Source organism: Anolis sagrei, chromosome X (genome assembly GCF_037176765.1).
Source record: "Anolis sagrei isolate rAnoSag1 chromosome X, rAnoSag1.mat, whole genome shotgun sequence".
NCBI classification, from domain to species: Eukaryota; Metazoa; Chordata; class Lepidosauria; order Squamata; family Dactyloidae; genus Anolis; species Anolis sagrei.
This window is the reverse complement of record NC_090034.1, coordinates 16,822,390-16,849,067: the sequence shown is the minus strand read 5'-3', so window position 1 is coordinate 16,849,067 and position 26,678 is coordinate 16,822,390. Positions and strand designations below refer to the sequence as shown.

General features: G+C 41.7%; 2 protein-coding genes across 2 annotated transcripts; both read left to right on the top strand.

Annotated features, from left to right (window-relative positions):
• Positions 1-1,998: 1,998 nt before the first annotated feature.
• On the top strand, positions 1,999-6,432 carry LOC137097882 (acyl-coenzyme A synthetase ACSM4, mitochondrial-like). The gene is made up of 3 exons (XM_067473229.1): positions 1,999-2,788; positions 4,649-4,859; positions 6,218-6,432. Exons 1-3 carry the CDS (start codon positions 2,588-2,590, stop codon positions 6,430-6,432), a joined length of 627 nt encoding a protein of 208 aa, XP_067329330.1. The 5' UTR covers positions 1,999-2,587.
• A 3,322-nt stretch (positions 6,433-9,754) lies between these two features.
• Positions 9,755-23,078, top strand: LOC137097965 (acyl-coenzyme A synthetase ACSM3, mitochondrial-like). Its single transcript, XM_067473464.1, has 9 exons — positions 9,755-9,898; positions 11,917-11,996; positions 13,453-13,576; positions 15,870-15,950; positions 17,197-17,298; positions 18,965-19,092; positions 20,406-20,505; positions 21,935-22,054; positions 22,992-23,078. Exons 1-9 carry the CDS (start codon positions 9,773-9,775, stop codon positions 23,076-23,078), a joined length of 948 nt encoding a protein of 315 aa, XP_067329565.1. The 5' UTR covers positions 9,755-9,772.
• The last annotated feature ends 3,600 nt before the right edge of the window (positions 23,079-26,678 follow it).

Sequence of the window (26,678 nt, the reverse complement as noted above, 5' to 3'; positions counted from 1 at the left end):
ATCTATGGCAAGCATCCTCAGAGGTTGTGAGGTCTTCGACAATAGGATGAATTTTCATTCACTGGACCAAATTTGGCTCAATACCCAATACACCCAAATTTGAATACTGATGAGGTTTTGGGTGAAATTGATTTTGTCATTTGGGAGTTGTAGTTGCTGAGATTTATAGTTCCCCTACAATCAAAGAGCATTCTGAACTCCACCAACGATGGAATTGAACCAATCTTGGCACACAGAACTTCCATGACCGACAGAAAATACTGGAAGGGTTTGGTGAGCATTGACCTTGAATTTTGAAGTTGTAGTTCACCTACATACAGAGAGCACTGTGGACTCAAACAATGATGGATCTGGACCAAACTTGGCCCGGATTCTCAATATGCCCAAATGTGAACACTGGTGGAGTTTGGGGAAAATAGACCTTGACATTTGGGAGTTTTAGTTGCTGGGATTTATAGTTCACCTACAATCAAAGAGCATTCTGAACCCCACCAATGATAGAATTGGGCCAAACCTCCCACACAGAACCCCCATGACCAACAAAAAATACTGTGTTTTCTGATGGCCTTTGGCGACCCCTCTGGCACCTCCTCGCAACCCGCAGGTTGAGAAATGCAGTCTTAAGCCATCTGATGAGGCTCCCAGCATTTGCCAACTAGTGTAGTCAAGAACTCAAGGTGCGTGATGAAGCCCATTTCCTTGTTTCTGTTTCCTTGATGGATTATAGAGTTTCCACATTCTCTCAAATTATTCAAATTCTACATTCATATTCAGGGTGACAGACTGTAAGAGAACAGGCTGGACTAGATTTCAAAAGGAGATGACAGATTGATGTTTCATAAATAGATGTACATTAGGTGATGTGATGTCAACCTGGTGATGAGATTTAGAGTAAGTAGAGAGAACAAGGCAATAGATACAGAGAGAAAATAAATCCTGCTAAGTTTTGCCCCGATATATCTTCCCTTTATCATTCATAGTATCTAAAGGAGGGATACAACCTGGAAGTTGGAGAGAGAAAGCGACAGGGAGAAGGGTTGGTCTAAATCTTGTGTCTGCCAATTGGCTTAGGCAAGTCTTTATCAGCCTGACTAGCCTAAAGCATATAAACCATGATAGCCCTGTGAGATAGGTCAGGCTGAGCTTCATTACTGAACGTGAACTAGAACCTGGATTTCCAAATCTCAGTCCAACATTTTTATCCCCTAAAGCACAGCCAACACCTTTCGTAGTTGGCATCTTGGATCCTTCGTATTTAATCTTCACCGGGAAGGAGAAAGAATAGAAATCTTCAGGTATTTAAATTTCACCAGTGCTCTCCATTAGTACAAAGACTTTTAAAATATGTTTTGCCTGGCATTCTGTGTTGTCTGCGAATGGGATCTTATGGTTGGGTTATTAGCTCCATGCATTTTTCTAATTAGGGTTTATGTGCTTCTATGGCATATTGTAGTAATCTGACATGGTAGTAGATTTTTTTTTATCATGTCAGAAGTGACTTGAGAAAGTCGCTTCTGGTGTGAGAGAATTGGCCGTCTGCAAGGACATTGGCCAGGGGTCGCCAGGATGTGTTACCATACAGTGGGAGGCTTCTCTCATGTACCCGCCTGGGAAGCTGGGGCTGACAGATGGGAACTTATTCCGTCTAGTGCAGTGGTTCTCAACCTTCCTAATGCCATGATCCCTTAATACAGTTCCTCATGTTGTGGTGACCCCCAACCATAAAATTATTTCCTTTGCTACTTCATAACTGAAATTTTTCTACTGTTATGAATCATAATGTAAATATCTGATATGCAGGATGTATTTTCATTTACTGGACCAAATTTGGCACAAATACCTGATACACCCAAATACTGTTGTGTTGATTTTGTCATTTGGGAGTTGTAGTTTCTGGGATTTATAGTTCACCTGCAATCTAAGAGCATTTTGAACCCCAGCAACGATGGAATTAGGCAAAACTTGGCACACAGAACTCCCATGACCAACAGAAAATACTGGAAGGGTTTGGTGGGCATTGACCTTGAGTTTTGGAGCTATAGTTCACCTACATCCAGAGAACACTGTGGACTCAAGCAATGATGGATCTGGACCAAACTTGGCACGAAACATCAATATGCCCAAATGTTAACATTTGTGGAGTTTGGGGAAAATAGACGGGATATTTGGGAGTTGTAGTTCTGACACCCCCTCGCGACCCCCCTAGGTGTCCCAACCCCCAGGTTGAGAAACACTGCTCTAGTGGATTCAAACCACCAACTTTCAGGTCAACAGTTCAGCCAGCACAAGGGTTTAAACCATGCACCACTGCGGCTCCTATGGTAGTGGATATAATGCCCTCTTATCATGGTGCAGACCACCTTCTTCTTCTGCAAGAGTCCCATGCATGACAAAAAAGTTGCATCAAGACAATAAATGTATCAAGAACTCTGAATGCCCCTACATCTCTGTATTAGTTGCAGTAGCAGTAAAAGCATTGATATTCCTGCAGTTTTAATCACTGACTTGTCTGCTATACTTTTCTTGCAGTTTACAATCCCAAAGGTCTGGATTTACTAATGTTGTTGCAAGACTTTATTTTTCTACCATGAAGACATTAGCAAAATCTCACATTTTCAAGTTCTGCTGGATACTTCGAGGGCCACATCAGCCCTTTCACGGACATCCCAGGTTTCTTAGCTCTCCCATTTTTGCACAATACGAAGCCGTAAGACAAGGAAAGCAGCCGATCCCTGAATATTTTAACTTTGCAAATGATGTACTGGATAAATGGTCACAACTTGAAAAGGTGAAATTATTTTCCTTATTTCTAAAAAACACATATGGTCTTCTCTTTCCTTCTGAAAGGCCATTATATACAAAATGGACAGAGAGAGAGAGAGAGAGAGAGAGAGAGAGAGAGAGAGAGAGCAGTGATAGCCAATGTAAACACATAGGTCCAGACAGTCACAATGTGATTTGGAATCAGCTTGGTAATTATGAAATTTCTAGGTAAATATTCTGGGGGGAAAAAACTTCAGATCCTTCCAAAGTTTTCCTCTAGGCTTGTCAAGCTTGATTGGTTGGCTGATTATTTAGAAATCCAGCAGTCCTTGGTGTTTGACATCATCTGCTACCTGATCATTTTGGTAGAAATTACTCTCCCCAAGATGCTAGAGCATGATTGCCAGTTAAAGTAGACAATCCTAAGTGAGATAGCTGACTGTTGAAGATAAATACATGTTCCTTTTTCTGTGATAATAATAAGTAAAGGTAAAGGTTTCCTCTGACATTAAGTCTAGTCGTGTCCAATTCTGGGGGGACACGACTTCTGCCCATTTCTAAGCAGAAGAGCCAGCATTGTCCATAGACACCCCCAAGGTCATGTGGCCAGCATGACTGCATGAAGCGTTGTTACCTATTGATCTACTCACATTTGCATGTTTTCAAACTGCTAGGTTGGCAGAAGCTGTGGCTAACAGTGGGAGCTCACCCCGCTCCCTGTATTCGAACCACTGACCTTTCAGTCAGCAAGTTCAGCAGCTCAGCAGTTTAACCTGGTGCACCATCGGGGGCTACAGTTAATAATAATATACTTTATTTATATTCCACTCTATCTCCCTGATGTGACTCAGGGCAGATTACAGAACACCTATACGGCAAACATTCAGTGTCATTATACAATTAACAAGGACAGACAATTCAGAAACAGAGGTGAAGGCTTTTCCCGTCTTTTTCCATTTCCGGCATCTGGAGGCTGTGCTCGACTTTGGCTACGGGGGACAGGGTGCTGTTGCTCCATCTTTCATGGCAAGAAGTTTTGTCCCCTGTAGACGTCTTGATCAAGTCATCGGCATGTCCTTATGGGCGCCTTTTATTACCTCCCCGCTTTAAAGCGGTACCTATTTATCTACTCACATTTCTGTTTTGGATCTGCTAGGTGAGCAGAAGCTGGGACTGATGGTGGGCGCTTACCCTGACCCAGGCTTGAACTGCCAACCTTTCGATTGGCAGTATTTTCTGCAGCTTAGTAGTTTAACTTGCTGTGCTAAGCCATGCATATCTCAGTGACTGGGCAATGGTGAGCATGCAGAACTTTGCAGATTCAATCCATGCCACCTCCAGCTCACAGGTAAAAAAGTCCGAAATCCAGAAGATGTCCAAACAGGGAAGATGTCACCAACAGAAGAATGCTCAATCTGGTCATCTTTTAGGGGAGATCTAAACAAATCATGCCAAGAGAGAACCACGATAGTTCCGTCTTACAGTTGTCGTAAGTTGGAAATTAGTTGGAGGGATAGAACAACAAATAGACATGAGTGTCAAACACAGAGATGACCTTTATCCTTAAAGGCATATTCCAGCTGCAGCTGCTTCCAAATAGGAACTGGTCCAACTTTTAACTCTGGCCCAAAACACAGGTGAACTGTGGAGATTCAGGGAAGCTTGAGGCATTGTGCACCTATTCTAAATTGTGGGATAAGGATGCATTAAGGCAAATGGACCATGAAAGTCATGTGAACACTACAGAGTCCATTCACTTCCTATGTGGCCTGTGTAGATGGGCCCTCAGATATAAATGTAGTTGGAAGAGGATGGTGGCATGAACTCTGTACTAGCTCTAAACAAAATAAAACCATGCTTCCTTTCCTCTTTCTCATTTTTTTAGGATGGGAAGAGACCTTCCAACCCAGCACTATGGTGGATCAATGGAAGAGGAGGTGAAGTGAGGTGGAGCTTTGAGGAGCTGGGACTTTTATCCAGGAAATTGGCCAATGTACTCTCGGACCGATGTGGCCTCCAGAAGGGAGACAGGGTTTTGGCCATTCTACCCCGGATTCCTGAATGGTGGTTGGTGACCGTGGCTTGCATAAGGACAGGTTAATATAAATATTGTGAAAATTAGATGATGATTAGACTAGGAAAGTGCTTTAGTCGAAGTTTAGAGAGATGGGCCAAAACTAACAAAATGAAGTTCAACAGGGACAAATGCAAGACACTCCACTTAGGCAGAAAAAATTAAATTTAAAGATACAGAATGGGTGATGCCTGACTCAATAGCAGTATGTGTTAGAATGATCTTGGGAGTTCTTGTGGACAAGAAGATGAAGACGAGCCAGGAATGTGATGCTGTAGCTTTAAAAAACCAATGGGATTTTAACCTGCATGAATAGGAGTCTAGTGTCTAGATCCAGAGAAGTCATGCTATCCCTCTATTCTGCCTTGGTCAGACCACTTTACCTGGAATCACACTATGTCCAGTTCTGAGCACCACAATTTAAGGGAAATGTTGACAAGCTGGAATGTATCCAGAGGAGGGTGACTCAAGGATCAAGTGTTTGGAGGACAAGCCCTATGAGGAGCAGCTTAAAGAGCTGGGCATGTTTAGTCTGCAGAAGAGAAGGCTGAGAGGAGATATGAGGGCCATGTATAAATATGTAAGGGAAAGTCATAGGGAAGACAGAGCAAGCTTGTTTTCTGCTGCCCTGGAGACTAGGACACAGAACAATAGCTTCAAACTACAGAAAAGGAGATTCCACCTGAACATTAGTAAAAAATTTCTGACTGTAAGAGAGAGCTGTTCAGCAGTGGAACTCTCTGCCTCTGAGTGTGGTGGAGGCTCCTTCTATGGAGGCTTTTAAACAGAGGCCGGATGGCCATCTGTCGGGGTACTTTGAATGCTATTTTCCTGCTTCTTGGCAGGGGGTTGGACTGCATGGCCCATGAGTCTCTTCCAACCCTATGATTCTATAAATCTACGATTCTAGGATGCAGAACAATAGTTTCAAATTATAGGAAAGGAGATTCCATCTGAACATTAGGAAGAACATCCTGACTGTGAGAGCTGTTCAGCAGTGGAACTCTCTGCCCCTGAGTGTGGTGGAGGCTCCTTCTTTGGAGGCTTTTAAACAGAGGCTGGATGGCCATCTGTCGGGGGTGCTTGGAATGCTATTTTCTTGCTTCTTGGCAGGGGGTTGGACTGCATGGCCCATGAGGTCTATTCCAACTCTATGATTCAAAAGTGGCTCTTGAGCACAATTTCCAGAGTGTCGGCTGTCATAGTCCAAGAAAAGAAACATTTCTAAAATTTGAGCTGAAACATGAAAATGACTGGCCAGGCTCTACATTTCTTCAAGGACCAAAAGAAAGTGATGATCAACAATAAATGGCTGACTAGATCTCCAGGAGTAATGGTGCATCTGCATTAACCACACAAATATGATCATTGCTCTTGTAGGAATCACTGTTATGCCTGGTACGACCCAATTAACAGCAAAAGACATCCAATACAGACTCCATATGTCCAAGGCCAAATGTATAATCACCACGGATGCATTGGCACCTGTGGTGGACTCCGTCACAGCTGAGAATCATGACCTGAAAACCAAACTGATGGTCACATCTGATGGCAAAAGAGAAGGTTGGCTGAGCTTCAATGAACTGCTCAAGTGAGTAGATTTTCTTGCATGCTTCTAGCATTATTGCCACAAGTTTGCACTTCTTCAGACAAAACAACAAGATGATGCAACCACGCAAAAATCGTTATGAACTCAGATCCAATTTTTCTTAATGGGGCACTGGACATCTTGGGAAAGGGATAATCTTGAACTGAATATCAGGACATAAGGAAGGTAAATAATACTCGATTTCTTCCATTCTGAGACTCACTTATTTCCTATATAAACATCTCCAAAGATGGTGTGAGTCAGAATTGTAGATCTATATGTCTTTTTGTTGGTGGTGGTACTGAAATTAGGGTGCGTCTTTTAATCGATGGCATCTTACAATTGAAAAAATACAATATGCTTCCTCACCTCCTTGTGGAAACAAAAGGACAGGATCAGAATTCAAAATTACCTTAGCAGACAAAAGAGATGGTCCCAAAATGACATTTGTTTCAACACAGAGAAATATAAGGTTAGAACCAACTGGAATGTGTCTGGAAGAGTGTGACCAAAATTGTAAAATTTCTGGAAACCATGCTCTATAAATGGGTATGTCGTCACGTGGAGAAGCAAACTTTAAGAGCTGGCATGAGAGCTACATTTAAATATTTGAAAGTATGTCGTATTTTAGATGAAGCTTTTTTTCCCCTGGTGCTCCAGAGACTAGGAGATAGCAATGGAATCAAATGGCAGGAAGAGAGATTCCACTTAAACATTAGAAGAGGCAGGCAAGAAGTAATAATAATAATAATCATCATCATTATTGTTATACTAGAGCTCTCCAGTGCAGAATTCTAAGCAGGCCTTCCTAAACTGCCAGTCCCAGGTTTCCATAGGATGCAACCATCTCAATTGAAGTGGGATCACAGCATTATGATTGTCGATGGTGAAAGGGTAACAAAAGAATAGTGCTTCCATGTTTAGATGCTAAACTTAGATTAATAATCAATCAATCAATCAATCAATTAATTAAACTTTATTTATATACTGCTCTATCTCCCCGAAGGGGACTCAGGGCAGTTTCCAAGTAACATCACCAAAACATACAGAGTAAACAGATTACTGGTAGTTGGAAATAGCAACCTTCTTGAAGCCTCCACTGGTTATTTGTTTGTATATAATTCAGATTGCTTACTGAATTGTATATGTGTGTATTGGTATGCAGTGTTCCTTAACTCTTTGTTTTGTGTGGGGCTGCAGACTGGGACTGTTCAGGACTCAGATTCCATTTTAGATCTCAGACTCCATTGGATTTTCAGTCTAGACAGAGACTATTAGACTCTCAGAACAGAGAGATGCTTTAGACCAGGCATCCTCAAACTGTGGCCCTCCAGATGTTTGGGCGTCCAACTCCCAGAAGCCCTAATGAGCTTGTTCAATTGTTAGGAATTCTGGGAGTTGAAGGCCCAAACAGCTGGAGGGCCACAGTTTGAGGATGCCTGCTTTAGACTATGGACTGTTGATTATGAGAAGGATGCCCTGTGTTATCTGCATAAAAAAACTACTTCAAATTCTATGTGTAACTGAACTGATAAGCAATGTACCTGGATGCTGAATACATGAAGTTTGTGAGTAAACCAACTATATTACTTAAAAAAAATTAGGAAGAACTGTGTGGCAGTGGACTATGCTGCCTTGGAGTGTGGTGGAATCTCCTTCTTTGGAGGCTTTTAAACAGAGGCTGGATGGCCACCTGTCAAGAGTGCATTTGATTTTATATTCCTGCATGGCAAAGGGTTGACTGTATGACATTTGCAGTCTTCAAACTCAATGGTACTGTGATTCTATCCTAACCCTAGTAATGTTCTTTTCCACACAGAGAGGCACCTGCTGAGTTCACTCCTGTACAAACAAAGGTTCAAGATCCAATGGTAATTTACTTCACCAGTGGGACTACAGGTTCTCCTAAGATGACAGAACTTTCTCAGGGGAGTATGGGGTTGAGACCCATCATCAACCCAAGGTACCTGAACAGTTCTGGGAAAACCAGATAACATGTCTCACCATTTCAGAAAATTCTAATCATAGCATATTATTCTTGTAAATTCAGTCTAAGACACATAAAAAGCCTTATGGAGAACATTACTGTATCCAAAGAAAATATATATCTACTAACTAGCTATGAGAATCACCTCATATATCCTATGCTTCCAGAGTTACAAAACATGAAAAGAGTGTGTTGGACTCATCTTTGACTATTTGTCTGCTTAACTACAGGATTTAGTGAGTTACTTCTTGCTGGTAAACAACCCTGAGAATAACTGGTAAAGTTTATTGATTAGTCCACTGACCATATCAACAGTAAAAGACAAAAACAAAAAAATACACAAATAGACACTAATCACTGTCCTAAAACTCCTGTAATAGTGAACTAACATACATTAAAACACAATGAAAACTTGATTAAGTTAAAAATTAAAGATAATTAAAAATATAATCATTAATGAGAATGACTGATTTCAGAAGGAAGTTAAGTAGATAATGGGTTCTGAATTTAATCCAAAATCTGTATTGTGGTTGCAGGAGAGATGTAGTGGGCACTGCCATCTTCTTCTCCTGGTGGCACATTCTCTCCATAATTCTTGCTTTGAGAGTGTCCATCCAAGGGACCAACTGGCACTGTTGTCCATCCAGTTAGACTAGGAAGATGGATATAAATGTATCCTGGTCCCATTCCTGTCCAGTTGGAAATGGCCTTACCAACACACACACACTTACTCTCACCACCACCCAGCCTTATGCATAAGTTGATATAGTTTGGTCTAATCCTGTTGTCTTCTTTTCTGTGTCACAACTTTAGAGGTTGGTGAACTGGCTTTGGGGAATCAATTTTGAGGGACAACAGAATCTATATGTCTGTCTCCCTGGTTTTGGGAATCTCCTTAATCTTGGGGAAGTCATTCCTAAATCGTTCCCAGGTATCATGGCTTAACATTGGATGCCAAAGAACCCCCATTAGGTCTTGGGCCATTGTACAATTTGTCTACCATTCCACAGAACATGGTGAATTCAACACCACTGAGTCCAGCATGTCGGCTATTAATTACAATTGGTCAACTTTCATAACTTGTTACTGACCTGACACATGCACCATGATACCTTTTAGTATAACTTGTAAGAACATTGAACATATCTCATCAGCTACAATCCAACCAATTATAGCAATATACAGCTACTGAATTCTAATTGTAGGACATCAGGGTTGTGTATTCATTAGGTATGAATCTCCAAACTTGATGCCACAGGATATAACTGTTGGGAGAGTCTTTGTTTAACAATAAAAGTGCATCTCGGTTTTCTTTCCACTGTTTATCAGATACTGGCTGGACTTTTCGCCTTTGGACATTATGTGGTGCACGGCAGATACAGGCTGGGTGTTGAGCTGTCTGGGCGCTCTATTTGATCCGTGGGTTTTGGGATCCTGTGTCTTTGTACATAATCTGCCAAAAATAGAATCAACAACTATCCTAAATGTAAGATGACCATTCGAATGTATCATTCAATCTGTGGGCAGTAACAAGGAGGTGTCTGTTCCTCAAACAATGTGAGATTGAAGGTGCTGTTGATACAGGAATAGTTTTGAAATACCTCCCTTGCCCTCCTCCCCTGCTTTCTACCAGTCAGTAAATTGCCATTCTTGCTGAAGCTGAATCAGCTAAAATGTGGAGTTTGGTGGGTTAAAGGACAGTCATGCTGCAGTTCCACTTGACAGAACTTTATAGTATGTCTTCTACTAACTATTAAAGGTACAAGAGTCTCATCTCATATTCAGCACAGGAATGCTAGTCCTGAATTCTTTCAGTTGATTCAGGGAAGATCTTAGCAAGGAAACAAGCAGACAGGTGTTTTCTTAGAATGTTTAAATGTATTTGATGGATCTTCTGTAGAATTTAGACCATGTTTCAGCATAACAATGTATGGATTTTTGTCTGATGGGTTCACAAAGGTACAGGAGTATAACTATAGCCATATGAGTCCAATTATACCTAGACCAGTGGTTCTCAACTTTTGGGTCCCCAGATGTTTTGGCCTTCAACTCCCTGAAATCCTAATAGCTGGTAAACTAGCTGAGATTTCTGGGAGTTGTAGGCCAACACACCTGGAGACCCACCGACTGAGAACCACTGACCTAGATGATAAATGAAACTTTAAGCCAGTGGTTGTCAACCTGTGGGTAGCCAGGTGTTTTGCCTGATAACTCCCAGAAATCCCAGCCAGTTAACCAGCTGTTAGGATTTCTGGGAGTTGAAGGCCAAAACATCTGGGGACCCACAGGTTGAGAACCACTGCTTTAAGCCATCTTGAGTGTTGTCTTGTTCTCCTTCTTGAGGGACCATGCTCTTCAGGATCATTCTTATAAATACCATTTTAATGCCAAAGGAAAGTAAAGGCCAGGAGGCAGTGGTGGAAGGACAAAACTGTATGTGCTCCATGATCTGCCCTGGTCCCTATAAAATGTGGTAGCCCACCACACTCAAATGCAGAGAAGTATGCCACCCTGACCACAAAAAGATTCAGTTCTTTTGCAGCTGAAATGGATAGCTGCCATTTTGCCCTTTGGTTTTGATGGCCAGATATTGGGAGCTTACCTTGATCTTAAAAATATAAGAACTTTGCTGGATTAGTTAGAAGTTTAGTCTAGGCATTCTAATCATACTAGAATTAGTCACACTGGATTAGTTAGAAGTTTAGTCTAGGCATTCTAGTAGGCCACAGGATGTCCATGTAAAGCTCACCAGCAGACAGGAGTGTAGCTGTACTCATAGCTTCATGCTCCCCAATAACTGGCCTAGAGAGACATACTCCCATGGTGATATTTAGCCATCCTGAGCAATGGCCATTGATGGCTGTAATCTCCCTAAACTTTCCTTTTAGCTGTCCTGATTCTCCCACCATTCAGTTATAATAGATAATAGATGGAGCTTCCGGTGGTGCAGTGGGTTAAACCTTGTGCTGGCAGGACTGAAGACCGACAGGTCACAGGTTCAAATCCAGGGAGAGCGCAGAAGAGCTCCCTCTGTCAGCTCCGGCTCCCCATGCGGGGACATGAGAGAAGCCTCCCACAAAGATAGTAAAAACATCCCAAAAAAACATCCAGGCGTTCCCTGGGCAACATCCTTGCAGACAGCCAATTCTCTCACACCAGAAGCAACTTGCAGTTTCTCAAGTCGCTCCTGACACAAAAAAAATTTATAATAGATAACTCTGGGTTCAGATATAAATAAGGTTTCCTCCTATTCACTTTCTGCGTGCCATGAATTATTCAACAGTCTTTCCTATTGAGAGGTTATTTTCCTAATATGAAATTAACCATCTGTAAAGATGTTTCTCCAATGAAATGGAATTATCTGAGAGTGAATTGAAAAGGCATTTATCTAAATATATGAGATGTGCACCTGGCAAGTCTTTTTTGTATAAGGTTCTCAAAAGCTTAGTTGATCACTACTGCACAAACTTTGTTCACCTTTTTATTTTATTTAAAACACATTAGACTCTCTCGCGATTTCCCATCACCGCCATGCTGGGAGCTCCCACCTTGTTCCGTATGTTGGTGCAGAATGATCTGAGCAGGTATCTTGTGAAGATGTTTTGGAATAATTATCATATCAATAAGCATTTACTGACTCAACCCTGTGATTGTCAGTGTGGTTGTTGAACATGGTAATTCTCCCATTCAAAATGGTGATTTCTAATCCCTGTATTGAATCTAAGACCTATATCATGATCCAAGAAGTCTTGCTAAGGCTGCATTCTGAACAAGCGATGAATGGTTCTCAATGGCAGGGAGAGAGATCTTCCTTCTCAGTGGTGTCTTCACCACTGATATTCAGGAAGTCTGGGAAATACAGTTTTCTTCTGAGTACATAAAATCTTCTGTATATTGGCCTGGAAACGTAGAGACAATTGTCTAAGGGTCCTGTGCCCTTGCATTAAAGTTGCCAGATAAAATGGGAGAGTTTTCAAGGATGTTGTGCCCATTATTGGCAAGCCATGTGAATGGATCAACCAACCTCATTGGAGGATGAGGTTCACCGATAAAATACTGGAAAGTTCATAAAGATTAGAGCTTATCAATGTGAGATGGAAAACTCATAGGGATTGGAATTCATTGATGGGGTGGAAGGTTTATGGAAGCAAATGTAGGTCCCTTCTACTCTGCCATATAAAATCCAGATTATCTTTTTTTAACTGGATTATATGGCAGTTGCAATAAAGAGACTACTGCGACTACTAGGAATGACAGATATGGCCCACAAAGGCCTTGAGGGTTAAGTGACACTCACACCCTCACACACAAGGCAGGACAGTGTGATGCTACCACTATATTATATTTTTCTTTGCTGCCACCAATTTAAGGCTTCTTCTGCTGCCACCATTTCTTGATTCATAGGCCACCTCCTTCACTAGAATGTTTAAAAAGACACAGGAACTCTTCAGGCGAAATAAAACAAGAATAGTACAGATACAGTGGTTTCAATAAGTTGTCAGGCTTTACTTCTTGAGGATAAAGGTCTTATAACTTGAGCTCTTTAATGTTCCACACACAGGAATACAAGCAGGTTATTCTGAACCTTTTGAAACCTCTTTCCACACCAGCACTCTAACACTATAGAGGCCTAACTATATCTCTTACTCCTTCTCCCTGAAGGCTTCAACTATTTTCCTCAAAGAGGTATCTTTTAACAACAGTTCCCAAAACTCTTCCTTCCTTCCTTCCTTCCTTCCTTCCTTCCTTCCTTCCTTCCTTCCTTCCTTCCTTCCTTCCCCTTCAAAACTCCCAACTAACTCTTTACCAGCCAAACTATGGCTGTCTTTGCTCCTTCCTTTCCCTTTAGCTCCACCCATCTCCAGTTGCTAAGATCCAAATTCAAAATTTCAAGAAGCAATCTGTGGATGGACAAATCTATCAGTAATTGCTCCCACAATCGATTTTTTTTTATTCCAAATATGAAGAAATTTGCAAACTTCAGCAAAAAAAAAAAACCTGTTAAAAACAAAGCTAAACAATTTTCTCACTTATCTCTAGCTATAAATTCATGAGCCTGAAGCAGTGCATAAGTGCAGGGGAAGCACTAAACCCTGAAGTCATGGAGCAATGGAAAAGCAAGACAGGACTAGACATCCACGAAGCCTATGGACAGACCGAAACAGTAGGTCCATGTTATTTATTTAGTCTTAACTCTACTACATCGTTATTTTCTGGGTTCTTTTAATGTGAACTTAAACTGCATGCATGCCTCTCCTAAAATATTTTCTCATCATAGGAATTTTTTTTACATAATCCCTAAAATAGGCATTTTATTTTGCATGTCCTTTTGATATATTCAGATTTTACAGACCAAAATAGCAACACATTAGAAAACTGTGCTCTCCAAAAGGGAACTTTGTTCAGATCCAGAAAATGCGAATCAGGACTAGTTCGCTTTAAAAAGTGAAACATCCCAAATTCTCCCCTGTTCCAAAGTTACATGTTTTGTTTGAGCACAAGATAAGAATAAAACTGAATAAAATAATAAGTCTCTTTATATCAGGGCTGCAAAATTTAACTTAATGGTCTTTGCTCTCAGTTCAGAGTCCTTGACTTTCTCTCCAGACTGCTGGAAAAGCATTCTGTTTCAAACAGCTTGAACTGCTTAACCTAAGAAGAACTTTATTACGGCACATCGGTGCATCAATTATTGTCCTCCTTCAGAATTATGATTTACTAGCCATCCCCTGCCACGTGTTGCTGTGGCCCAGTCTTGTGTATATGTGTTTTGTGTGTGTATACATATATTTGTGTATATGTGTATATAGGTGTGTTTGTTTTTATATGTGTGGTTTTGCGCATGCATTGTAGTGTGTGTGTGTGTGTGTGTGTGTGTGTGTGTGTGTGTGTATATATATATATATATATATATATATATATTGGACACAATACACCTCTCAGACCAATGAGTGACCATCACTGATATAAACACAGTAGAAGGGGCTTAAAAAGCCTTATATATATATATATATAAGGCTTTTTAAGCCCCTTCTACTGTGTTTATATCAGTGATGGTCACTCATTGGCCTAAGAGGTGTATTGTGTCCAAATTTGGTGTCAATTCGTCCAGTGGTTTTTAGGTTATATTAATCCCACAAACGAACATTACATTTTTATATAGATTTAACAGACAGGCAAATTGAAAAGATTATTCAACAGTGGTTTGTTGTTTATGGGAGACGGGCAGCCCTGCTCCTGGGTAGACTACTGAAATTTGAAAGCTAACCAGGAGGTAGATAATATTTAAACCAGAGGAACTTATAGAATCATAGAGTTGGAAGAGACCTCACGGGCCATCCAGTCCAACCCCCTGCCAAGAAGCAGAGAAATCGCATTCAACATACCCCTGACAGATGGCCATCCAGCCTTTGTTTAAAAGCCTCCAAAGAAAGAGCCTCCACCATATTCAGGGAAGAGAGTTCCACTGCTGAATAGTTCTCACAGTGGGAAAGTTCTTTCTAATGTTCAGGTGGAATCTCCTTTCCTGTAGTTTGAAGCCATTGTTCCATGTCCTAGTCTCCAGGGCAGCAGAAAACAAGCCTGCTCCCTCCTTCCTATGACTTCCCCTCACATCTTGATACATGGCCCTCATCATGTCTCCTCTCAGCTTCTCTTCTGCAAGCTAAACATGCCCAGCTCTTTAAGCCGCTCCTCATAGGACTTGTTCTACAGACCCTTGATTATTTTGGTTGCTCTCCTCTGGACACATTCCAGCTTGTCAACATCTCCCTTCAATTGTGGTGCTTAGAATTGGACACAGTGTGATTCCAGATATGGTCTGACCAAGGCAGAATAGAGTGTTAGCATGACTTCCCTGGATCTACACACTATGCTCCTGTTTATGCAGGCCAAAATCCCATTGTCTTTTCTTTTCTTTTCTTTTTGCCACTGCACGACATTGTTGGCTCATGTTTAATTTGTTCCCCACAAGAACTCCAAGATCTTTTTCACATGTACGGCTCTCGAAACAGACATCATCCCCCAGTCTGTATCTTTGCATTTCAATTTTTCTGCCTAAGTGGAGCATCTTGCATTTGTCCCTGTTGAACTTCATTTTGTTAGTTTTGGTCCATCTCTCTAATCTGTTCAGATTGTTTTGAATTCTGCTCCTGTCTTCTGGGAATCTCCTTTCTTGTAGTTTGAAGCCATTGTTCCACATCTTAGTCTCCAGGGCAGCAGAAAACAAGCCTGCTCCCTCCTCCCTATGACTTCCCCTCATATATTTATCCATGGCCCCCATCATGTCTCCTCTCAGCCTCCTATTCTGCAGTCTAAACATGCCCAGCTCTTAAAGCCGCTCCTCATAGGGTTTGTTCTCCAGACCTATGATCATTTTAGTTGCCCTGCTCTGGACACAGGCAAACTCACTTCATATGTCTCCGTATATTATACAGTAATGTTCTTTTAATCAACAGGGTATGATCTGTGGAGTTCGCAAAGGGATGAAGATTAAGCCAGGTTCAATGGGAAAGGCATGTGCACCATATGATGTTCAGGTTAGTGAATACAAGTAACTGGCTCGTGTTGGTTTTAAAAGTATATATTCTGTGATGACCAAAATAGCATAATGTACAGCACAGTTCCCATGAAACTATAGATACTGGTCCTGTAGATATGGGGGTTACCATAAACCATGAAGGATAAATTCATCAGTACTCATCCCAGTATTAGAGGCATTATTATTATTATTATTATTATTATTATTATTATTATTACCCACTTGACCTTGAGGTTTATGAGGGGAGCAATGCTATTGCCTTCATCCCCTACTTGTAGCTTTTCAGTAGCATGGGATCACTGGATTAGACAATCCTTTGGTCTCATCCAGCATTTTTCAACCTGGGGGTTGAGACCCCTGGGAGGGTCACGAGGGGTCTTTCACAGGGGTCACCACAGACCACATATATTTCGTATGGCTTTAGAAACCCCTTTGCCAGAGAAGGCTGAAGATCTCCCCTCCTGTCCTTCTCTTCTTTTTTGGTTTTGATGAACTACAACTCCCAGAATTTAAAAACAGCCCCCCCCCCCAGCCCCACCAGTATTCAATGCTAGCCATGTAGGTAGTGTTCCAAGTTCAGTGCAGATCCATTGTGGGCTGGGTTCAGAGTGCTCTTTGATTGTAGGTAAACTATAAATCACAGAAATTACAACTCCCATATGTCAAGTCTATTTCCCCCAAACTCCACCAGTGTTTACATCTGGGCGCATTGAGTATTCATGCCAAATTTGGTCCAGATCCATCATTGTTTGAGTCCACAGTGCTCTCTGGACATAAGTGAACTACAACTCCAAAACTCAAGGTCAATGCCCACCAAACTCTTCCAGTATTTTCTGTTGGTCATTGTAGTTATATGTACCAAGTTTGGTTCAATTCCATAGTTGGTGGAGTTCAGAATGCTCTTTGATTTTTAGGTGAACTATAAATCCCAGCAACTACAACTCCCAAATGACAAAATCAATTTCCCCCAGAATCTCATCAGTATTCATATTTGGGTATATCAGGTGTTGGGCCAAATTTGGTCCAGTGAATGAAAAATCATCCTGTGTATCAGATATTTATATGATGATTGATAACAGTAGCAAAATTACTTTTATGAAGTAGCAACAAAATTAATGTTATGGCTGGGGGTCACCACAACATGAGGAACTGTATTAAGGGGTTGCAGGATTAGGAAGGTTGAGAAACACTGGCCTGATCCAACAGGGCTCTTATATCCTTGCATTAATGCTCTCTTCTTCCAGATTGTAGATGAAGAAGCCAATATTCTGCCTCCTGGAAAAGAAGGAGAAATAGCTATTAAAGTGCAACCAGAAAGGCCGCTGGGACTCTTCTCTCGCTATATAGTAAGAAACATGTTTTTGCTCCTAAAAAAGCTGAAAGGTTTTTCCCAGGATAGTCAAAGACAGTAGACCTAAGACTTCATCAGATGGGTAGGGGTGAAAGCAGAGAGAGCCATCTTACCCAATGTGTTTACCAATCTTCTGGGATGACCACCCATCCCATGTCCTTTTTTCGCCTTTCCCTGACTCCCCGCTTTCTCCAGTTTGGAGTCAGGTAACAGCCGACTCCTGGCTCCATTTCCATGCATTTAGGGAAGGAAGTGCCACAGAGTCTCACCTGAAATGCCCTTGTGTCATGTGTTGGCATCCGTGGGACTCCCATAGGGGCTCCATTTCCGCAGTGCAAGGAAATGGAGTCCGAAGGCTGTCTGATGAAGTCCTTAACTGGGATGAATGTGTCTTCAGAGGTTTACCTTGGAAATTTCATCAGAGTTCAAACAACACTAACCAGTGCAAACAAGAAAGATGCACACAGACACCAAGAAAAAATGGTATTTATACGTTTGTAAAAGTGAAAGGAAGAGAGGGACTAGGGAACGTGGTGTCACCAGTTCGAAGGACATCTGATACAATTTAGCTAGGAAGTTTGCATGTTTTTGTGGATGGGCCTAGGATCTATTCCTTTTGCTTTCTAAACATAATTCTTTCCTTATTTATAAATGAATGCTCATTCAAACACTACAGTGTTCCAGGACATTGGAGAGCCGGGTGGCAAAGTTGGGTTTTACTGGAGTAGGAGGGGGAGTGGTGCCAGGGCACATCAGGAGAGATGTGTGTGTGTGTTGTGTGCCTTTTAGTCAATTTTGACTTATGGCAACTCTGAATAAGCAATTAGGCTTATACATTCGGGGTAAATCTTGACCCGTTTCATGTCCCGGCTTTCCGTAGGTGCCCGATCCATATTTTAGGAGCCTCCCAAAATCGGGAGGGCAGATATCTGATTTTGCTCTGGGGTGCTGAAAGATCCATTTTCTATTGGCCCGTTAAGAGTGGGGGGGCTTCCCAGGTTCTCCTTCCTGTCATGTTAGGCATTTAAGTTGTTTTACTCTAGAGGAGAGACACGCAGCTACAGGCAGGTGCATGCTTTAAGGAGGCTTCTTGCGTGTTTCTACTCTAGAGGAGAGGCTACAGGCAGGCATGCATGCTTTCTGGGCTTGCATGCCACACACGCAGTCTCTCTTTCAAGTTCTTTCTTGCTCTAGAGGAGGCGCTTGGCTGTAGGCAGGCGCCCGTGCTGGGTCTGCACACCATATACGCACTCTTTCTCTCCAAGGCAAGGAGGCATGGAGCACCACATGCTCACAAAAGTAGAAGGGAAACCGATGATCGGCTCACGCTTGCTTTCATGTGGAGCTGATTTTCGTATCAGGAGGGGAATTCCAGTTTTGTGCTCCCAAAGGTAACGGAGAAATCAGAGGCACTGCAGGTACTGAAGTAAATTGGATTCATGCACAACTCTATAGGCAACATATCACAGAGGCTTTTTGGCAAGATTTGTTCATAGGAGGATTGGCAGAGTATGGTTTCTGTGGCCAAGCAGAGATTCAAACCCTGGCTTCCAGAGTTGTGGTCCAGTTCTTGAGAAACTAGATCACACTACTTCTTTACATGCTTATACCTATGACATACTGGTGACCGATTCCAACTTTTTTTGAAATTTCTTCTGTAGGACAACCCTGATAAAACAGCTGCAACAATACGTGGAAGTTTTCATATTACAGGGGACAGAGGAGTGATGGATAAAGAAGGGTACTTTTGGTTTGTTGGAAGAAATGATGACATCATAAATTCTTCAGGGTTGGTTTCTTTGCTTTGCTTTCCCCCTTCCCTCCTTCCTTCCTTCCTTCTTATAATTCTTTATGTCATGCATCTGTGACACAAAAATCCAGAGGTGACTGATGTGAATGGAACAGTCTGTTCTGGGTTCTAGTCTTAACTTTAAGGCTGTTGGTCAAGTTCTTGAAACTATGCCAAGGTTGGGCTCTGTACATTGAATAGTCCAAAGGTCAGAGGAAAACTTAAACTTATTGTCCTATAATTTAAACTAAAATTCATCATCCTAATGACATGGGAACCACCCCTGCAACAAAATTGTCAAAGCAAAACCATGAAAATGTTAGTTATCCTACAATATCCTATTATATACAACTCCCTTCCCAATATAACATTTCCATCACTGTAAGAAAATTCACAGAAACGTGAATTCAAATTAAACCCACAATATTCCCCTCCTCCAAAAAAAACCCCCAGCAATATTTAAATACAACACTATTTTATTCTCCATCTCAACACTAAGGCCTCATCTCACTAGAGAATGGAGCTCCTGGTGGCGCAGTGGGTTAAACCCCTGTGCCAGCAGGACTGAAGACCGACAGGTCACAGGTTCAAATCCGGGGAGAGGCAGATGAGCTCCCTCTATCAGCTCCAGCTCCTCATACGGGGACATGAGAGAAGCCTCCCACAAGGATGATAAAAACATCAAATCATCCGGGCATTCTCTGGGCAACATTCTTGCAGACAGCCAATTCTCTCATACCAGAAGCGACTTGCAGTTTCTCAGGTCACTCCTGACATGACAAAAAAAAAACTAGAGAATGAATCCACTTTAAATCCGGTTTCTGCCCCCTGCAGAATTCTGGGGTTTGTCGTTTATGGAGGAGCCTTTAACAGCCTCACTAAACTACAAACTCTAGAATTCTGCAGGAGGCAGAAACCAGATTTAAAGTGGATTTATTCTCTAATGCAATGAAGTAGTCACTTAGCGAGTGGAAATTCTTGATGCAAAAGGATCAGGCTGGATCTACACTACCATATAATCCAGATTATCTGCTTTGAACTGGATTATATGAATCTACACTGTCATATAATCCAATTCAAAGCAGATAATCTGGATTTTATGTGGCAGTGTAGATGGGGCCACAGTCAATATTGGTGGGCTGCAGCTCCCATTAGCTCCAGCAAGCTTAACCAGTGATGATGGACAATACGAGTTAGATCCCAACAAACTATGCATTTCGCACCCATTAAATCTTACTGGTTAAGAGTCATTTACACCCTGGATACTGTCTCTCCCTGACTAAACTGTTGATAATTTTGGGTTTCTGTCCTAGGTATCGTATTGGGCCATTTGAAGTAGAAAGCGCGCTTCTAGAGCATCCTGCAGTAGCAGAAGCGGCTGCAATCAGCAGCCCGGACCCACTCCGAGGAGAAGTAATTATAATCTATGACAATTTTTTAAGAATATAGCCCTACACATACGTCTGTAGAGTATAATATGTGATGCAGCAAGTAAGTTAGGATGGCTGAGACCCAGATCCAAATTATCTCTCAGCCATAAAGCTCACTGGCTAACTTTGGGCTGGTCATAATCTTTCCTGCCTCCAAGGCTTGTTGTTCTTATAAAAGCAGGTTTGTGTACTAGAGAATACAAATGATTGCTGGAATTCCAATCCCGAATTGTCCATGTAGATGGCTAAGATAGTGGCCCCTATGCTTTCTGATGGTTCAGCAAACACAAACGTTGTTTCCTGCACAAATAATTTTTTTAAATTTATGAAACTACCTTAAGGCTATATGTATAAGGTGTATGCGAGACACACATGAATTTTGTGTTTAGACTTGAGTCTCATCTCCAAGATACTACAGATATCGTGTGTGTGTGTGTGTGTGTGTGTGTATCGGAGGCTCACTGGTGGTGCAGCGGGTTAAACTGCTGAGCTGCTGAACTTGCTAACTGAAAGGTTGGCAGTTCGATTCTGGTGAGCAGGATGAGCTCCTGCTATTAGCTCCAGCTTCTGCCAACCTAGCAGTTCGAAAACATCCAAATGTTAGTAGATCAATAGGTACTGCTTCAGCAGGAAGGTAACAGCACTCAATACAGTCATGCCGGCCAAATGACCTTGGAGGTGTCTATGGACAACGCCGGCTCTTCAGCTTAAATAGACCTACTGAATCAAGGTTAAGTTGTAAGTCAGTAAAAGTGTATGGCAACATACTCTTTTGTTGGAATGGCAATATACACTTATGCTCCACTCATTCAGTTTTGTTCTAACTGAGACTAACAATTGAATGTAGGCATTTCTAGACAATTTTATGTGACTTCTGGGTAGGTAGCAATTGTACAAAAGTAGTAAAGGGAGGATCTTTATTACTCCAGTTATTTGTGTATCTGGTTGCAATGTTCAGCACATACATGCCAGAATCCAATTAGTGACACCCAAGTCCACCATATGGCTGCATTTGTATTTTTTATGTTTGTAGAGCCTGATACTCTCTTCCTACAGTTATACATCCACAACTACTATATATTCACTCTCCCAATGCAGGCCCACATTTAGTGCTACATAGAGGCCATGAAAGTCTCCTAAACTCCATTTACGAGTAAGCAGCCACTGGGATTAACTGAGGTCCATTCCCCTATAGATCTCTGTCGATCTCAGCAGCTGCTTTTTGGTAAGTGGAGTTTGGAGAGGTCACACTAATGTTCAATACAGAGCAATGTTGTTATGGTGCTACATAGTTAAGTAATAGTCATAAGACTCTAGCCAAAGTCAGTATGGTCTGGAGACAGGATGGAATGTAAAGTGTCAAAATGCAGATGATTTGGCCATGTTTTATTGTACCAACTCTGACTTTTTAGGTAGTGAAAGCCTTTGTGGTGTTGTCTCCTGGCTTTGTGTCTGGAGATAAGGACAAATTAACCCTCGAACTGCAGGAACATGTCAAGAAAGTGACAGCGCCGTACAAATATCCAAGAAAGGCAAGTACCAGCAGAGAATTGTTCAAAGAGATTGGCCTTTATTGACTTTGGTTCATTCACGTGTCACCTATATAATGTACATTCATTCATGTGTCATCTATATAATGTACATTCCATTCCATTATTCAGAAAATTGCATTGGCTAGACCACATCAGCTCTAGTTTCTGATACAGAACATATGCCATCCAGTAGTCACCATCTGCTCACCCACAGAAAACCATATTTAATGATCTAGAGCTGATGTGGTAGTAGCAACCTTTTGTGAATAGTCAGTCTTTCCCCTCCCAACGTCCCCATTGTCTCAGCACTATAAGAGGGTTTCGTGATACCCAGTCGCTCTCATTGCTGTGTAGTTTTGAGGCAACGGTGTAGTAATGGTGAATCTGCAGACCATATTTTCATTCTTGCAGACCACAGGTTGGGAACCACTGGTCTTGAGAAAGGGAATGAGTTTGGATAGGCCTTGAAAAGAGGGGGTTCCAGTGTTTCAGGAGTGGACAACTTTGACAATTGTGGAGACTATTTTTCTGCCCTGAGATTCTTTCAAAGCTACACAAAGATTGCCAAGATATTATTCAAACCAAAGATTAAATGTTCAGGAGTCAGTTTGTGGTTTCGTAAAAGTTGTATACATATGGATTTATTTTAAGTTGAACGCCGAGCGAGTAACCTATTTACAGTCTGAATTGTTGCTTCTAGAACCCTCTAGATGATGGAGTTCATCTTTTTTTGGCTATAAGAAGGGTTGTCCAGGGAGCTGGAAGATCTTATCCTCACTCTTGCCATTTCTTAGCAATAGGTGACTCCAATTACCCTCCCATTAACTCTGATCTTTTTGCCGAGCCTGAAATTCACAGTACCAAAAAGTAACCCTTGTTACATAAAGAAAAGAAAAGAAAATGCCACAATTCCTTATTTTGTTTGTTTCTTTGCTAGATGGAGTTTGTCCAACAGCTGCCAAAGACAATCTCAGGAAAAATCAAACGGATTGAACTGAGGAACAAGGAATGGGGACGAGTTTAATGTCTACAACAGATGGTTGGAATGGCCGCCAGCTTTCCAAATTCGATGGACATTTATTTGAGGCCTACTGGTACTAGGATGGCCTCTTTTATGGTTGAACTTGGACCATCAGAAACATGAGCAGAACGGTCAAAACCATTATGGCAGTGTTTCTCAACCTGGGGGTTGACAGTCCTTGGGGGGGGGGGTCACAAGGGGGTGTCAAAAGTGTTGCCAAAGACCATCAAAAAACGCAGTATTTTCTGTTGGCCGTGGGGGTTCTGTGTAAGAAGTTTAGCTCAATTCTATCATTGGTGGGATTCAGAATGCTCTTTTATTGTAGGTGAACTACAAACCCCAGCAACTACAATTCCCAAATGTCAAGTCTATTTTCCTCAAACTCCATCAGTGTTCACATTTGTGCATATTGAGTATCCATGCCAAATTTGGTGCAGATCCATCACTGTTTGAGTCCAAAGTGCTCTCTGGATGTAGGTAAACTACTACTCCAAAACTCAAGGTCAATATCCACCAAAACCTTCCAGAATTTTCTATTGTTCATGAGAGTTTTGTGTGTCAAGTTTGGTTCAGTTCCATTGTTGGTGGTGTTCAGAATGCTCTTTGATTGTAGGTGAACTATAAATCCCAGCAACTACAACTCCCAAACAACAACATCAATCTCCCCAACCCCATCAGTATTCAAATTTTGGCATATCAAGTATTTGTGCCAAGTTTGGTCCTGTCAATGGAAATACATCCTCCATATCAGATATTTACATTACAATTCATAACAAGAGCAAAATTACAATTATGAAGTAGCAATGAAAACAATTTTATGGTTGGAGGTAAGCACAACATGAGGAAGTGTATTAAGGGGTCGTGGCATTAGGAAGGTTGAGAAACACTGCACTATGGGGTCCTGGAAGTCCAGGATTTTGAAAGGCTAAACCAGTGCCACTCCATCCCAATAAGGATTCCCAAATGGAACAATAATACCTTAGCAATAGTTTCAAGGGCTTTACAGATCTCTCTGTTGTTAGGCAATTGATGTAGCATCATCTTAAATCAGTTTCAGCTTCTGCAACTAAAAACACCAGACTAGATCTTTCAACTGGACCAAGTTCATACCACAAGAAATCAGTTTGATTTTTTTTCCAAAGAGACAAAGTTAATTCTGGATCCCATGTGCCCGATTACTCGACTCAATTCTTCTTTTCTGTTTTCAACAACTTTCCGTAATACACTTTGTCAAGAACAAATCCCACCAAGCAAACTTTGTATCTTTTTTATTGGCTTGCCCGTTTAGGGAAAATGTGTTGTTTATCTGAGTTTCAGCCAAGCATGGGATAAAGTTCCATAATATTTTGATTATCAAACTGATTAAAATCAGAGTACATAGAAATCCCAGCAGATGGATACATCACTGGTTGGAAAACTGTGCTCAAAAAGTTGTCAATAATGCCTACACTGTATTGTCGAAGGCTTTCATGGCTGGAATCACTGGGTTGTTGTAGGTTTTTTCGGGCAGTATGGCCATGGTCTAGAGGCATTCTCTCCTGACCTTTCACCTGCATCTATGGCAAGCATCCTCAGAGGTAGTGAGGGTGCTTGCCATAGATGCAGGTGAAACATCAGGAGAGAATGCCTCTAGACCATGGCCATACAGCCCGAAAATGCTTCTAAACCATGCCTCTAGGCCATGGCCATACAGCCCTACCTCTGAGGATGCTTGCCATAGATGCAGGCGAAAGGTAAGCTACATGATGGGTCCGTCCCCTCAAATTCCTGCTACATGCTCTGTGCTCTACGTGGGGTTGCTTTGAAGACTGTTCAGAAGCTACAAATGGTCCAATGGGTGCCAGCCAGGTTTCTATTTATTTATTTACTATGTTTATATCCCATCCTTCTCACCCCAATAGGGGGGACTCAGAGCGACTCACAAAAGGCAGCAATTCGATGCCGTATATATACATAAATACAATAAAAATAAACATATGAATTAAAAAATAAACATACTGCTCACTGAAGGGAAGGATATTAGAGGCAAAGATGAAGTACTTTGGTCACATAATGTTTGGAGAAGACAATGATGCTGGGGGAAATGGAAGGAAAAAAGAAGAGCCAACCAAGGGCAAGATGGATGGATGGTATCCTTGAAATGACTGGCTTGACTTGGAAGAAGCTGGGGGAGGCTACAGCCAACAGGGAGCTCTGCCGTGGACTGGTCCATGAGGTCACGAAGAGTTGGAAGCAACTGAACAAATAAACAACAGCAACAACATGCATTAAAACTCAAAAAACAATCAACATTAAAACAAATATTAAAATCACATTATCCAGAGTCAAATCCAAGGCCATTCTATTAGTCCTTTCACAATTCCATATACCCATTTTACACTAGCTTTTAAGCCAAAAGCTTGGTCCCATAACCAGGTTTTAACTTTCTTCCCAAAGGTCAGGAGGTAGGGGGCTGCTCTAATTTCGTTGGGGAGGGAGTTTCATAGCCGAGGGGCCACCACTGTGAAAGCCCTGTCTCTCAACCTGTAGGTCCCTAGGTGTTTTGGCCTACAACCCCCAGAAATCCCAGTCAGTTTACCAGCTTGAAGGCCAATACATCTGGGGACCCCCAGGTTGAGAACCATTGTTCTAGGGGCTTCTTTCCTTTCCCTCCCAGTTTCCTTGCCTTCAATCACAGAAGTCCCAAACCTGCTAGGCACTAGAACATACTGTAGTTGTTTTTTGTTTGTTTTTTTTAAAGGGGGGAAACAAAGTTAAAACAGTAAAACAGTAGCACAATTCCAAAAGCCAAGATTACTATGAAGGAGAAATGACAGAATAAAACATAGTGGGTTTTTTTCATGTTAGGAGTGACTTGAGAAACTGCAAGTCACTTCTGGTGTGAGAGAATTGGCCGTCTGCAAGGACACTGCCCAGGGACGCCTGGATATTTTTATTTTTTACCATCCTTGTGGAAAACTTCTCTCATGTCCCCACCTTGGGATCCAGAGCTGAGAGAGGGAGCCCATTCGCACTCTCCCTGGATTCAAACCTCCGACCTGTCAGTCTTCAGTCCTCCCGGCACAAGGATTTAACCCATTGCGCCACCAGAGGCTCCTAACAAAGTGGTGAGATGCTATCTTGAAATTGTGGTATTCTTAATGACTGAATTGTTGTAATTAATTATAATTACAATGCCAGGCTCATGAAGCAGAATTTTGGGAGAAAATTGAGCATTAATGCTCAGTAGGAGACGTCCCATAGGAACGTCCATGATTCTTCATCACTGAAGCAATTCAACACAGGCAAATTTAACAGCTCCAGTCCTACATGTTTTTACCTACTTTCTCCCATTTTCATCTACATCTGAAGCTCAGAAGATACTTTCTAACCAGCTCCAGTTCCCTACATTTCAGAGTCAGTTCACAGGAGAGAAGCAGAAGTCCCCTTGTGTCGTATAATGGGATCCATGTTGCTTCATCTATGAACTGTTTCAGAAGTGTGTGGAAATGGTAAGCAGGAGGGGAATCTTGTGACGTGGTTTCTTATACAAAAAATTGACACAAGGCGTTATACGCCCAACTACGTTGCATATGGGATCCCTAGTATTTCCATGAAGAAAAT

Bases quoted from the DNA above. Each gene is read 5' to 3' on its own strand.
- LOC137097882 (XM_067473229.1), top strand. From the start codon at position 2,588: ATGAAGACATTAGCAAAATCTCACATTTTCAAGTTCTGCTGGATACTT. The intron at 2,789-4,648 runs GTGAAATTATTT...TCATTTTTTTAG, and splicing joins AATGGTCACAACTTGAAAAG to GATGGGAAGAGACCTTCCAA. The intron at 4,860-6,217 runs GTTAATATAAAT...TTGCTCTTGTAG, and splicing joins CGTGGCTTGCATAAGGACAG to GAATCACTGTTATGCCTGGT.
- LOC137097965 (XM_067473464.1), top strand. From the start codon at position 9,773: ATGTGGTGCACGGCAGATACAGGCTGGGTGTTGAGCTGTCTGGGCGCT. The intron at 13,577-15,869 runs GTAGGTCCATGT...TTTAATCAACAG, and splicing joins CCTATGGACAGACCGAAACA to GGTATGATCTGTGGAGTTCG. The intron at 17,299-18,964 runs GTAAGAAACATG...TTTCTTCTGTAG, and splicing joins GACTCTTCTCTCGCTATATA to GACAACCCTGATAAAACAGC.